Raw genomic sequence first — 13,861 nt, 5'->3', positions numbered from 1 at the left:
ACCTGAATACAATCAGTCAACCCATCTTCAATCAATCTTTCTGTCACCGTGACATCTTCAGATACTATCAAATCTGACAGCTAACCACGGAAGACACCCACATCTCTTTGAAAGAATACTACCAGGACCAAAAGCCGAAGCTGCTATTGCAACAACAGAGGAGATCAAGAAAACCCATGAAGAAATGAGGGAAAGAATCGAACAGGCTCAACACCAAAGCATTTCCTATGTCAACAAGAAACGAAAAATGGCACCTCAGCTGAAGAAGGGGGATAAGGTATACCTGCTCATGAAAAACCTATGTGCAAAACGACTGAGCAAAGGACTGGATCATATCAAGGTCGGACCATTTTTGATTCTTGACCAAACAGGACCAGTAAACTACACACTTGACTTGCCACCCGATGCGAAGATCTACCCACGATTCCATGTATCTATGTTGGAACCAGCCGTCTCAGCAATGTCATTACAAGAAACATTTTATTATGAACCGGAAGAAGAAAATGAATTCGAAGTCGAGAGGATTGTAGCCGGATGACATGGCTACAACAGGCCTGAATACCTGATCAAATGGAAAGGTTACCCTAACTCAGAAAACATATGGGAACCAGAGACGAACCTCACGAACTGCTGGCATAGTTTTATCAGAAGAACCCAAGCCTTCAGGACCACGGCAAGGTTCACCCAGGAAGTCAGGAGCATCAGCGTTCTACACCTCATCACCTAGACTGGCGACGGTGCTCCAAGTGAATGGGGAAAGAGCCATCCCTTCAGTCGGCCAAGCGGCCGCCTCCTGTTGCTCGAGGAGCGTGATGTTTGCCTCCTCAACAGCAATCACCTCCGTAGCCTGATCAGCATTCTTGTGAAGAAGTTCCCTTACTTCTTCTTCTTCTTTCTTAAGCACATCAAGATGGGCCTTGCAATTGTTTCTTTTCTTCAAGAATTATGGACCACTCCAACTCCGATATTTGAATATTGCAATTCTTGAGATTCCGATGATTACACTCATTACAGCGACCCGATCGAACATGTACACAGCACGTAAGTTCTACGGACTGACAATTACGATACGTGACAGGCATAATGTCTCCAAAGTTATCAATAAAAGCTGCAAGAATTAAATGACGACTGGTGCTAGAGGAAGAAGGAGCTTTTGGCATGATGAAGGACTTCGGAGACGAAGACAGGAGGAGGGGGATAGTGTAACGATCCAAGAGGAGCTAGACTCCACCCGACCAGGGTTGCTCTCAGTTAAGCGAGGAAGGTCTCAGAGCATAGCACAGCCGGCCCAATGATCGTTTGATCCCTCCAGAGCAAGGGCATGCAACCTGCTCTCAATGCTCTACTCATGTTAATGGAGCAAAAAGAGCACCTCATGTATATAACAGTAGATGATGAGCCTATATGGCTCATCGTGTTCAATTTCAATCAGTACTCCTTAGTACACTTGGTTTTCAAAATACGCATTACCCCTGGTGTCACCTCCATTATCCCTGGTGTCACCCCCATGCAAGGAACCCTATCGTTCATTCCCAAGAACCAACCAAGATTCCTAGAGGACATACCATTATCCGAGGAACCTTCACAGCTTAGTAGGAGGGGAGATTTTAAATCCTTTTGTATTTTTTCTCTTTGTACTGTATAGTTACTATAGTATAGCACTAGGTGCTTAGGGTGCTGTGATTCTGCACAGGGATTGAAACATCTGCTATCCTCGCCTTTTCCTATTGTCTTTGAATAGGATTTGAAAAAGCCTTTGCCTAGCTTTAATTGGAAGAAGGCTGCCTGAGTTCTTTTATGGTATTTCTCCTTAGGAGCAGATAAAGAGAATTCTATTTTCTCTGTGCCGACTACCTGTAGGTAGTGTTTACCCTTGCCTGTTTTTAGAGAATTCCAAAGGCCTTCCCAATCTTTAAGCATTTTCTGACGTACAAGCCTTACGCTTAGCTGTAGATAATTTTTTAGAAGGTATATTTTATTTAATTAAGTCGTAGTGTAGAGGAGAAGTAAACATTTACAATAAACTAGCAGAAAACCCCTGACACTATACCTGTTTCGGCAGGCGGTGGGCGGGGATGGCAACTAAGGGATATGTGGCAACTGATGGGTAAGTCATGGTACAACTAGTGATTGAATCGCAGTTGATTTTGATGTCTTTCGCTACTAGCCTCAACCACCTACTAGGGGCACATTGAGTTGTGCCGTCATCGTTGGTCGCGTATATCTATATTTACAAGGGAATATTATCACCTCTCCGTCATCCCATCTCGTCATTAGAAGAAGTCCATTTCCCATCATAACTGCTCCGATCCCTCAAATCTCCACCATACCATACCATCATTAATTATTAGTTGGTCTCCCCGTCGACCATCTAGAGGTAGTCGGACACATCGAGCGGCGCGCTCAGCGGTAGGCTGCGCGAACTGCTACCGACATACGCCGTCTTGGGATACTTCGTAATGACCCAGTTCTGCGTGGCAGTGTCCCAGTTCGACAAGTCCCTACGGGTGACATCTGCCACAAACGTCGCACTCTGGCCTGGCTGGATCGAGAGGCGCTCAAAGTTGCGGAGCACGACCTTGGGGTCGTCAGGACCGCCGAGGCTGACGTACAGCTGGGCGATCTCTTCGCCTGCAACCTTGCCCGTGTTGGTGACGGTGGCGGAGACGGTGAAGAGAATGTCCCATAGCTGAGGATTGCCTCCGGGGGCGCCACCGGCGGGGATGCGAGCTTGAGGCGAGCCGTCCTGGGAGCCCGCTGGGAGCTCCACTTCGACGCCGTACTGAGGATCCATGGACGCCTCCGCGAGATCGGTGCTGTTGAGGTATGGATAGATGTAGTTGCGGACGTGGGTCAGGTTGGCGGGCCACTGATACTCCGCCGCGTTGTTGCTAACGTTGCCAAAGACCGGAGCAGGCTGTGTCTTGCCCACTGTCGGCGCATAGGGGCCGCCCGACACCTTGGTGACCTTGATATCGGAGTAGTTGAAGGTCGTATAGCTAAGGCCAAAGCCAAACTCGTAGGTTGGGGTGATGTTCTTCCTGTCAAAGGCGCGATAGTCGATGAAGACACCCTCCTCAAAGTTATCCTGAGGAGATTGGCTGCCGTTGGTGGGCTTATAGATGAGGTCTGGCCCATAGTCCGACTCCTGCTTACCCCAGGTGAATGGCGTCTTACCGGCGGGATTAACACGGCCGTACAAAACGTCTGCGATGGAATTGCCCGACTGTTCGCCAGGGAGGCCGGCCCTAGAACATATGATTAGCTCCGCTGAGAGAAGCCGCCGTCGGAAAGCTTACCAAACAATAGCTGTGACATTGGGGTTGTTTTTGTACTCTTCGATGATGACCGGGCCAACCGAATGGATGACAACAATGGTGTTGTTCGACTCGGCAGTAACGGTCCGGATCAGCCGGTCTCCATCCTGCCACAAGGTGAGGTTGTTACGATCACCAGCGTTGCCGTCCACCGTGATGTAGCCCTCACCAGAGTCGGCGTTCACAAAGACAATGGACACTGTCGACTGCCTCGCGAGGGCGGTAATCTGGCTGTAAGCCCAGTTATCGACGACGGACTGGACGACACCGCCGTTGCTCAAGACTTGACTCTTGATGGCCTCGAGAGGCGTGACAAGGTAGGGGAAGAAGGCAGTGCCCGAGCCCCAGCCCATACCGAGGGTGCCGTTGTTGCAGCCATGGTCCGCGCATCCGTTCGGTCCGTAAGGGTTCTCCGTACTGTCATCACCAAAGACGGCTGTAAACTTTTCCCGGCCCGTGAGCGGCAGTACGCCACTGTTCTTCAGGAGCACAGTGGAGCGGGCTGCTGCCTGACGGATAGATTGACCATGAGCCTCTCGCACGTCGACGTGTTCATTGATCAGGCCGTACCCCACTTTTGCGTGAGCATGGCCGTAGCCGTAGGTATCCAATGACCAGCTGTTGAAATTGATGGGGACTGCCGCCATGTCTCGGCCCACAAGATAGTAAGCGGTCATGATACGCACGGCTGCATCGTCAAGGCGCCACTGCGGAACGGTGCCATTAAGGACGGAGATGGTGAGGTTGGCTCCCCAGAAGGACAGGCCGCTGTTGAAGTCGGTATCACCAGGCATTGTCATGTCCAGTCCTGCCAGTGTGGAGGCCACGCCAGAGTGCTGAGCGTCCCAATCAGACATGATGAAGCCCTGGAAGCCCAATTCGCCCTTCAAGATGTAGTTCTGAAGGTACGAGTTCTGGCAAGCCTGAGAGTTGTTGATCTTGTTGTATGAGCACATGATGCTGCCTGTGCCGGCACGTACGGCATCGGCAAAGGGCCAGAGGTAGAGTTCGTGGAGCGTCTTGTCGGCGAGGTTGGAGCTGACGGCATCGACGAAGCCCTTGTCCTCGAAGTTGCCTGGCGAGCGGAAGTGCTCCTGCTCGTTCATGATGTAATGCTTGGTGCACGCAATGACGCCGGCATCCTGGATGCCCTTGACGGTCTCGGCGACTGCAATACCGGAGAGGACGGGGTCGGGGCTGAAGCCTTCCCAGTTCCGACCGCCCTTGGGATTGCGACCAAGAGGACCGACGACGGGGCCGAGCTGCACATCAACGCCCTTGCCACGCATCTCGAGACCCATCTGGTAGCCCCGACGATAGAACTCGGCGCGGTCCCATGATGCAGCAATGAATCCGCCAGCCGGGAAAGCGGAGACGTGGTCGGCGAAACGAATGCCGAGTGGACTGTCCTGCATGCAGAGGCCAGGAAAGCCCAAACGAGGGATGGAGCCAACGTTCCCGACGCTGACGAGCAGTTAGCAGGAGGTTGACTATGGCGCCGTAACCGCCGGGCATTCTCAGGAGAGCTCACCATGCATCCGACATCCAGCCCGTGCCGGTGGTGAGGTTGACCTTCTCAAGCAGAGTCAACTGCGACACAAACTGGGTCGCCTTCTCGTAGGCCTCGGCCCACCTTCCCGAAGGACCATCTATCCACCTGAATTGATTAGCCGTATGCAAATGGTGGATATGGACGTCGACGAAACCTACGGGCTGGGATAGAAAGGAGGACTGAAGGCATTGTCTAGTGTGGCCGGGCTGGGGGCAATGGGAGTGTTGTTTAGGTACTGCGACCGGGGTCAGTGCACACGGTAAACAAGGTTGGATCTAGTGGGGAACATGTTTACGTCTAGGTGGAGAAAGGGGAAGAGGGAGGAAACGAAGGAACGCCAGCCTGAAACCATGCGAGCGATTAAAGGAGAAGAAGATGGTGTTTCGTCTTGGGCAGAAGTGCGGGCGACAATTGCAGAGAGCAGATGATGACCTGCAGCTCAAAGGAGGTTGAACGCGTACGTACGGAGGCTGACTGGGCTCGGGCAAGGCTAAGCCCAGGCACCAAAAATGCTTGTGCGAGCCACACCCGCATGACGTTGACGTCGGGCAAGCCACAGGGCAGACGGCAGGAATGGAAAACAAACGGCCGATGCAGAAACGCAGGAAGAGGAACGATGGTCGACCGAGGAATGAATGGCAAGATACGAGAGTGAGTGAGTGAGTCGGCAAGGGGATGGGGCAGCTCCAACTTTTTATACATACGTAGGCCTCCAAGCTCTCTTTCACCCGGGTCCTGGGCGTTTGTCTGCCGTCCGTGGCCCGGTGATCGTCCATCTGCCAATATTCCACTACAAGTAGTCTAGCCTGAGGCTGGCTGGCAAGCAGTCTCTTCTTCTCCCTGTCGTTTTTGGGAGAAGCTGCAGAGGTTGGCAGTCAACGCGCCAAAGGGAGAATGGCGGGCATGCTTGGACTCGGCACGGGCGCGGTGTAACCCCGGGAAAACCCCGGCATGCTCCATGTGGCTAGTGCCTCTCGGCCTTGGTGCAAACGAACCTGGAGTACTATACAGCAGTACCTGTCGAGGTGGGGACCCCAGATCCGAAGCTATTGTGCACGTGGCTGCAGGCAGGTGGGCTCTTGGTTTCTGTTGAGACTTGAGAAACTTGGTGGTAAAGGACCATTTCTCATCTTCAAACAGAAAGCTACCGCGAGTTGCGTACCACCATATGCAGGTGAGTGGCGCATTACTGTGCAATGTGGATATTCCCCAGCATTCCAAGGGCCAGGCACGCGTTTCTTTTTATTACCCTTACCCTTGGAGGCCTGCATATTAGGAAGGTGGTACCACCCGGCACAGCACCTACTGTCGGGAGGGCGGCGCAACTCTGCTTGTCGACGAGTTTCCCTCCGTTCTTCGGAATGCATGCAAGAAGTGGGTATAAGCATTCCACCCCACAGCCAACTTCCGAATCTTGGAAATCGTGGGAAATCCGGGCCGCCCGTTGATCGCGTGGAATCTACCAAGCCCGGACGTCAGTACAGATGCGACTAGACAAACCGTTGTGGGGGAGACATTGCGTCGAGGCGGCAAGAGAATGCGGAGAGAAATGCTTGCCAAGGTAAATTCTACGCTAACCCCGATGCTCCTGCAGCATTACAAATCGAGGTTCGATGCAGAGCAAACTCGTTATTTTCCATCTTTCATTCAGCCTTTCCCTCTTGCTTACAGTCGCTCATTCAACCCTGATGGGGGGTGTTGTTGCGAGGAAGTCTTCTGGATTTTGATCGTCGAACAGCAGCACACCATTCTCCGAGGACAGCCTTCCCGCCAGCCACACAGCTGGGCATGCAGGTGAATGCAAGGTTACTGTGCCAAGTACTCGCGTCCAAGCGCACAGACCATCTATCCATCTCCACCTCTATCCCGCCAACTGACATCACTCCACCTCCATGCCGTCGCCTTTGTCCTGCCCTACAACCAGATGCTGTGGAAGCTCCGGTTAGAGGGACACATGAGTGTGGGCTGGAAAGGACAAGATGCGAATCCGCCATCCGCTGGTCACTGCCTGGAGAGGTACTTATGATGGGATCTCACCGGCCTTGACACTGGAAGCAGTTTTTGCATTTCGAAGCGAACAAGATGTCACGCAGGTGCCGCTCAAACTCTGTAGACCCGCCACTCAACAACTTCAGCAGACTAGTTCGGAAGTGGGCACTCATGGGGTTGGAATTTCCAACACTGCCTGCAGACAGCAGTGCTCTCGCTGAAGTGAGCTCAGCTAGTCCGTCGCAGGACCTTCAAGGTATTGTGAATGCATCGTCCTAACCCATGGGACTCTTGCATATAGCTCTGAGCTCGACATACATCCTCTGGTACTAACAGGAGAAAGCTCTCATAACTTTGGAAGGCACCGTACAGTCACCTAGCTACTCCTGCCCGGCTTTACACCTGGCTCCTTCTACCTAGGTTTCCAGCGGCAAAGACGATGGTCATAGCTCTCTCCTTCCCGTCCCGATGTAAAAGCGAACACGCGACATGAGTAGCAATGTCTTCTTACCACGTCGTTGAGCGGAGCCTCATCTTTCAATCTCACTCCCACCTCCGCCTCCACAGGGGATACACTCGTTTATTGGACCAAATTTATACTATCCTTATTTTCGTCATCATGTCTAACTTCTTCGCCGATGAGCTTGATATCCTCATTGAAGCCAGCCGCGCTGCTGCTCCTCGCCCCCCTTCGGCCCCCTTTACCAAGCAGTCAACATCACGACCCGACTCGCGAATCCAGTGTGCGAGTTGTTTCGACGACTTCGACCGTACCAAGGAGGGCGAAGAGTTCGTCACTCCAATACCCAACAGCCGCTGCTCCCACTCTTACTGCATCCCCTGCCTGAGGGCCATGTTCATTGGTGCCGCCAAGGACCTCTTCCGCATGCCTCCTAGGTGCTGCCACCATCTTATCCAGTTCCACTTCGCTAGACGCCATCTGACTGCATCCGAGGCCGACGAGTTCAAGGCCAGGTATGACGAATGGAACACACCACACCCCTTTTACTGCCCCGTGGCAGCCTGCTCTGCCTTCATTCCCAGAAGGCTACTGGAGAAAGCGCGAAAGCCGGGCCAGTCGTCTGCTGTTGTGCAGTGCCCAAAGTGCGCTGTGAGCATCTGTACACAATGCCGGGCCGTTGCCCATCCCGGCACACCCTGCCAGCTACGACATGGGCTCGATTCCGAAACCGAAAACTCCCTCAAGGCCACGGGCTACAAGCGGTGTCCGAAATGCAGCAATGGCGTCCAGAGAGCGCATGGTTGTTATGTGATTAGTTGCCAGTGTGGTGCTCAGTGGTGCTGGATCTGCGGACTAACGCGTCCTGAATGCCGCGGCCATAGGGTGGAAACATTGGAAGACAACGATCCGGAGCTCCAGAGAACGACGACAGCCCTTCGAAATATCGAGCTCGCAGCTCCAGAAGACGACCAACATAGATCCCCCCGAAATTCAAGCAATAGCCCGAAGGAGTACTAGGAGCTTCTCTCTATCAACACATTCGCACGTGGGCTGCATGGGCCCTGTTGGCACGAGTTCCAGCCGATGATAGCTGAACATATGAAGACGAAGCTTCCTGATGGATACGCGGAATGCAACGTTTGCTGGGCCGAGATCTACCCAAGCGCCATAGCTAGGCCGGCACTGGCGCCCATGCCACGGACTCCGGCTCCCAGGGGCAGCGAATCCCACCGTGGAAATCAGGCTCATTCTGGCGGAGGGAGGAGTGATCATACTGGGATATCGCCAAAACATACTCCATTTGGGTGGTGGCATCGCGCGTCGCTGCATTCCGAAAAATCGTCACAGAAGGGGATCTCGACTCCTCGGACGCCTAGCTCTGAGAGGGAGAGTGCCCCGTCCTTGAAGAAGGCGGATATCAAAGAGAAAGACACCAGAGCGCCGCCATCGTCAACAGGGCGCTGGAGAGCCCATCCTGTTCCGCGTAAAATAACATCTCTCTTCACCAGTCTTAACCTCCGGGGAGGGCAGAGCCGCTTGTCCTCATCCTACCAGCAAGACAACCAGCCAGAAAGTTCCACACCCAAGCACGATGAAGCCACCTCGGCCCCTCCCACAGGCACGAACAAGAAAGGCACCGCGGACCTCTCAAAAGTAGCGTGGAGCTGCCGCTTGTGCGGTGCCATTCTTTGTCCGTGGTGCACACAGCAAATCCTCCTCGCGTTTTGCATGGGGGAAGGGACGACTCCGATGCAGGCAAACAAGCGGGCGATGTTCAGGAAGGTGGTGAGGCAGATGGAGAAGAAGGGGATATGGAAGTGGACGTGAGAGGGTTGAGGGGACGAAAGGGGTTGGAGTGAGGCGTAGGCATGGTGGTGTGGGGGAGAGGGGGGAAGCGAGGAGAAGGAGAGGGCGAGGGGGTGGTGGTGGATTACAAGAAGATAGATTTTTACATTCTTTTGCTTTTTGGTCCCTTGGCTCTCTTGGTTGCTTTTTGGCTGTACTCTCGTTCCTTGTCTTTTATAATTTCCTTCCTTTTATTTTTCCATTCGTTCATTCGTATGAGAACACTCCCTTTCCTCCACTACGTTTCCCCTTTGATGCATTTGGCTGCTGTAGCGCTCCTTCCGTGTCAGACGGCTTGGTTCCGCAGTCATTTTCTTGTTTTGATATACTACTACACATCGCTTCCAAATAGTTTGACTCAGAGTACAGCGGAGTCCAGCAGGATGAAGTCGAGAGGTTCAAACGCGACCTGGAACTATCGCAGACTCGCTGCATGATCCACACGACCAGACTTCACGGATATCCAGCTACCGCTGCCCCCGGCCCCAGCCACTCTAGAAATGACGGGCTTACACAGTACAGGGGGCTTAACTTAAATAGATAAACGAACAACGTGCATCCGCCTCGTCAGGCGGCATGCGTCGCATATCAGAATGGCCCAGGCGCTGGCTATCCTGCTGGTGAGTTGGTGATCATGGGAGCGTTTGTGGTCTTGCAGTTCGCTTGGCGGAAGTAGAATTAACTCGGCGGCAACCCATCTTCTATTTGGGAGGGGAGAGAGGGTCTGGTCGAGTCTACTGTACGGCATACGAATGGTATACTTTGCTTTTCCTGTGTATTTGAAATTAGGCTTGCTTGATCGTCTCCTTCGTGTTTCATAGAAGCAGCAGCATCCCCATTTCGAACATGGAGAAGCACACACAGTGAGATGCTTTTTCGAAAGGTGTGTAATGTGAACACCACGCTTCACAACCAAACGCTCACCCAGAACCCTCCTGAAAATAAACATGCCCATCATAGACGTCGTACGCTGAATGCGAAATTCACAGTACCCAGTACAATGAGGATCGTTCAGATGGAGACGAGAGTCAGGATGAATGGATACTGGCACACCTCTTGCTGCAATGCAAGTCACAGTCTCCTCTTTACGGAGTGCCTAGCTAAGTAGACCCCTTTTGCAGTTTCGTGAGTGTGGTGCTAGGGCTTCTTTGTATGGCCCGTGGGCACTGCACTAGCCGGAATGCGCACAGTGTGATGGTTCCGGGCCTTCTCCTTGTCGTACCAGCCATCCACAATCATGGTCGCGCACACGTCCTCTCTCAAAAGAACCATGAAGCCGCGAAATACTCCGTACACACCTCCGCGAGAGCTGACAACGTTGTTTGCTTCACTTTGAGCTGCGTGCAAGGGGGCTGGCTCTCTGCTGGCATTGTACCCTGTCGACCCAAAATACGATCGATACCAGCGCGCCGCGCTCACTCAATATGCCGACCCTTCCATCTCACTCCCGCAGGCCTTCTGCGACACACCAACCTCGCCCGTCTCACCACCAAGACGCGCTGCCGTCACCTTCACCGTCCTCTCTCCCTAAACCCTCCAGTCGCTCGGCCGCTCCTCCGTCGCTGTTGCGCCTTCCCTCCACCGGATCGCACGCCGCTCCCACACCCTCTCCTCCCGTTCGACGCGCAACAAACCCCACCACTCCTACCGTAACTCCAGGTCAAGCTTCAACCGCCTCATCCGCAGCCTCTTCCTCGTACTTCTCACCAAGTCAGTCGTCTGCCCAACCGGCGCGCTCACCTGGTTCGAGAAAACCCCCTGCCTTCTTCAGTGGGCATGGCATAGACGCCTCGCGCGGACCTCCCAATTCGCTCATAACCCGCGGCAACGTCGACATCGCGCGTCGTTCCCAGGGACCTATCGACTCTAGTATCCCTTCACCGCAATCTTCGCGACCAGCTGCCGTCGCCCCAAGTGTCTCTGCCTCATCGCGCGCACGAAGGGGCTCTGAGAGCTCCAACATCACAGCGATTGCGCGCCCAGACATTCCCTTAACCTCGCAACGCGAACCGCAGGAAGAGACACCGATGGAAGGAATTTCAAGCTACAGCTCTGGCTTGCGCAGTCAATCAGAGGAGCCGCATGCGAAGTATAGTGCAAACGGGTCGATATACACATCCGGAACGGAAGGAGAGCAGAACGAGGATCTGTTCATTGCGGCTGCCAACTCGGGAGGGCCCGACCGCGCAGATGCACCTTCAAGGGCCGACCGACTACGGGTAAGCCAGTTCTATGCGCCAGCGCACATCTATATGAAAAGAGGATTAATGGTCGCAGTCGCGCATAGCTATAAGAAGCAATCGGCAATCATTTCCGTCTACACTCCGCACCGGCGCAACGCCTTCAAATAGAACAACACCAGCTGTTGATTCCATAACAGGAACGCAGAGACGCGCATCCCATTTCTCTTTCACACCGCGATCTCAAAGAGAGCAATCGCCGCTCACACCAGCCAATCCGCTTGAAACACCGCGTTCCCGCGCTCTCGACTTGTCTCCGAAGCAGTCCTTTTCATCACCGCGGACAAAGGATCACGAGCTGTCCCCACATCAATTCCTGGCTCAACTATCCCAGAGGCGACCTTCGTACCCTGACTCTACACTTACTCCCCCTACCCGTGCGCACACATACCGACCATCGAACCTGCAATACACCTCGTCCCGCGTGAATCCAGAGACAACTCGAGTTGAAAGCCATGCAGAAGATGCTTCCCGCGCCGGCACTACCGAATCCGTAGAGTCTACTGGTCCGGCTGCTTCCGTCTGGGACGAGCTGGACGAGCTGAAATCCAGAATCCGAAGGATTGAGTTAGGAGGGAAGATTCCCACCACTTCCGGTGCTGCCGTCGCCAATGCGTCTGCTGAGCGTCCAAGGACAGCGACCACTTCAAACACCACCGTCTCATCGTCCCCGAAGCACCAACGCAAGGCGAATCCAACGCCACCTGATTCCACTGCTGGTGCTCAGGGGCCACAAAAGGCGCATCCCCTCCTCAAAGAGGCTCTCGTCAAGGTGAAGCAACATGTCACTCCATCGGTATACCGTGTGCTTGAAGCAACGGCATCCGAAGCTTTGGCACTGGCCGAGATGGCTGGGAGTGCAGGCCCGCAAGGCACTCTACATTCAGCAAGCTCCATTCTAGGCGGCGGCGTGGTACCGGACAGGCATGTGCGCCGCAAAGCAGACAACATCTGCCGCAGTCTCACCGAGCTGTGCATCGAGTTATGCGACATGAAGGCGAGCGTTGCGAGTCCGGCGGTCAGGACAGCGACAGTTTCGGCTACGCGTCGACCCAGTGTCCAAGTCAACGGCGAATCGCCTAATGTCCGAGCGAGCGTCGAGCCTGAAAGCGACACTGTTCCACGCTCCAGCCCAAGCAGAGCGCTGAGTCGCATCGAAGCCCGTAAAGCAAATCTCAAGATGAATGGAACGACCACCCAGATAAGCCCTTTGCAATCGCACTTTTCAACCCGTCTGACGCGTACTGGGACCAGTATGGATCGGACTAACCGACACACTGATGACGAGGACGATGACCCGACCCTTCGAGCTCCATCCCGAGCCATGACCGATTTTCGGGATATCCGTGCTGTAGCATCACTACAAAGTCGACGCATCAGCAGAGACTTCTCGCCGCGGGAGCCGAAACTGGAGTCGCAATCTTTCCCGTCAGCTCATTACACCCCTTCGTCGTATCGCCGACCAACGGTCTCGGGCACTGAGAACAATGTGCTTTTCCGCGAGACTCCTCGACGGTACAACCTAGACCGACAGAATACCCCAGCGCCCGAGACCCAGAATTCTACGGAGTTCACCAGCAGACTGGTGCAGCCAAGCACGCAGTACACTTCGAACAGGGCCATGGCGGGGGCTATGAGTCTTGCTCGGAGCGGCAGTCTGGGGAGGAGAGCGATAGGAAACGGTGCTGGCGAGTGAGCATTGAAGTTCCCTTCGATGTTTGTAAAAAGAGGATATTGATGATCATAACGATATATACCCAGTTTACTCTCGAATCGACGGAAACCGACGACGTAGGAAGCCATCATGAATCCGCACAGCATCTCGGAAGACGTAGCGAGGGGTGCGGGCGTTGGGTGTTTCGGTGAAGGGTTCGAGATAGGGTATTGTTTTCTTGTCTGGGCCGCAATTTCCAGCCACGCATGATGCGGTTGTAAATGGGTGCATATCTTCGGGAAAGGTCAAAAGGCATTTTCTGGAGTATACCGCAATGGCATGGCATGGGAGGAATTCATTCCAAGGGCATATGGAGGATTTGGGAGTTATCGTTCTACAGATGTATTGCTATAGCCACCGGGAGCGAAATGGTTGTTAAACAGGCCCCTTCTGGTCGGGAAAGTGATATATGGGAGGGTCAACGGCAATCGAGGGTTATTACGATAGCTTGAAGTCGTACCCTGAGTGAGGGTCGATGGCTTCCTTTTGGACTGGAAGCTACGTTTCGAGGTGTCAATGCTATTTGGCAGTCTTGCCGGTGCGACCTCTTGTGCTGTCTTGTTCGTGAGTCTCGTGGAGCTTCATGGTAGCCTGCAGTCCCGCTATGTCCCAGTTAGCTGAACACCGCGCATGACCTACCCATCCACGCACCTCGTCTCGGCGTACAGCCGTTAAATGTCACTCAGCGGCACTCCGGACACCGATGATGCTGTGTTGTGGATGAGATCGCTTCCTTTTCTG

At 53.8% G+C, this 13,861-nt stretch overlaps 4 protein-coding genes across 4 annotated transcripts; 3 read left to right on the top strand and 1 right to left on the bottom strand.

The window, feature by feature from the left end:
• Positions 1 to 2,117: 2,117 nt before the first annotated feature.
• On the bottom strand, positions 2,118 to 5,501 carry EI97DRAFT_434365 (beta-glucosidase). Its single transcript, XM_033798615.1, has 5 exons — positions 5,335 to 5,501; positions 5,028 to 5,104; positions 4,849 to 4,974; positions 3,300 to 4,781; positions 2,118 to 3,248 (listed from the first exon to the last, which is right to left on the bottom strand). The coding sequence occupies exons 1-5, from the start codon at positions 5,401 to 5,403 to the stop codon at positions 2,372 to 2,374; spliced, it is 2,631 nt and encodes an 876-aa protein (XP_033653075.1). The 5' UTR covers positions 5,404 to 5,501; the 3' UTR covers positions 2,118 to 2,371.
• A 2,162-nt stretch (positions 5,502 to 7,663) lies between these two features.
• EI97DRAFT_361562 (uncharacterized protein) lies at positions 7,664 to 8,233 on the top strand (the record flags this gene model as incomplete). The annotated part of the gene is made up of 1 exon (XM_033794964.1): positions 7,664 to 8,233. A coding segment is annotated over one exon (570 nt), but the record flags the coding sequence as incomplete, so codon positions are not given.
• Positions 8,234 to 8,419: 186 nt separating this feature from the next.
• On the top strand, positions 8,420 to 9,148 carry EI97DRAFT_459432 (uncharacterized protein; the record flags this gene model as incomplete). Its single annotated transcript, XM_033801007.1, has 1 exon — positions 8,420 to 9,148. The coding sequence occupies one exon, from the start codon at positions 8,420 to 8,422 to the stop codon at positions 9,146 to 9,148; it is 729 nt and encodes a 242-aa protein (XP_033653073.1).
• Positions 9,149 to 10,590: 1,442 nt separating this feature from the next.
• EI97DRAFT_443370 (uncharacterized protein) lies at positions 10,591 to 13,102 on the top strand (the record flags this gene model as incomplete). Its single annotated transcript, XM_033799816.1, has 2 exons — positions 10,591 to 11,385; positions 11,444 to 13,102. 2 exons carry the CDS (start codon positions 10,591 to 10,593, stop codon positions 13,100 to 13,102), a joined length of 2,454 nt encoding a protein of 817 aa, XP_033653072.1.
• Positions 13,103 to 13,861: the final 759 nt, after the last annotated feature.

Source organism: Westerdykella ornata (genome assembly GCF_010094085.1).
Source record: "Westerdykella ornata strain CBS 379.55 unplaced genomic scaffold EI97scaffold_14, whole genome shotgun sequence".
NCBI classification, from domain to species: domain Eukaryota; kingdom Fungi; phylum Ascomycota; class Dothideomycetes; order Pleosporales; family Sporormiaceae; genus Westerdykella; species Westerdykella ornata.
Note: the sequence above shows the minus strand (reverse complement) of the source record. Positions and strands in the feature narration are given on the sequence as shown.

What these genes read in the sequence shown, in the direction of transcription:
- EI97DRAFT_434365 (XM_033798615.1), bottom strand. Translation starts at nt 5,403, where the DNA reads ATGCGGGTGTGGCTCGCACAAGCATTTTTGGTGCCTGGGCTTAGCCTT. An exon ending in CCTCCTTTCTATCCCAGCCC is followed by an intron (nt 4,975 to 5,027) that starts GTAGGTTTCGTC and finishes TAATCAATTCAG; the next exon opens with GTGGATAGATGGTCCTTCGG. An exon ending in GGCTGGATGTCGGATGCATG is followed by an intron (nt 4,782 to 4,848) that starts GTGAGCTCTCCT and finishes ACTGCTCGTCAG; the next exon opens with CGTCGGGAACGTTGGCTCCA.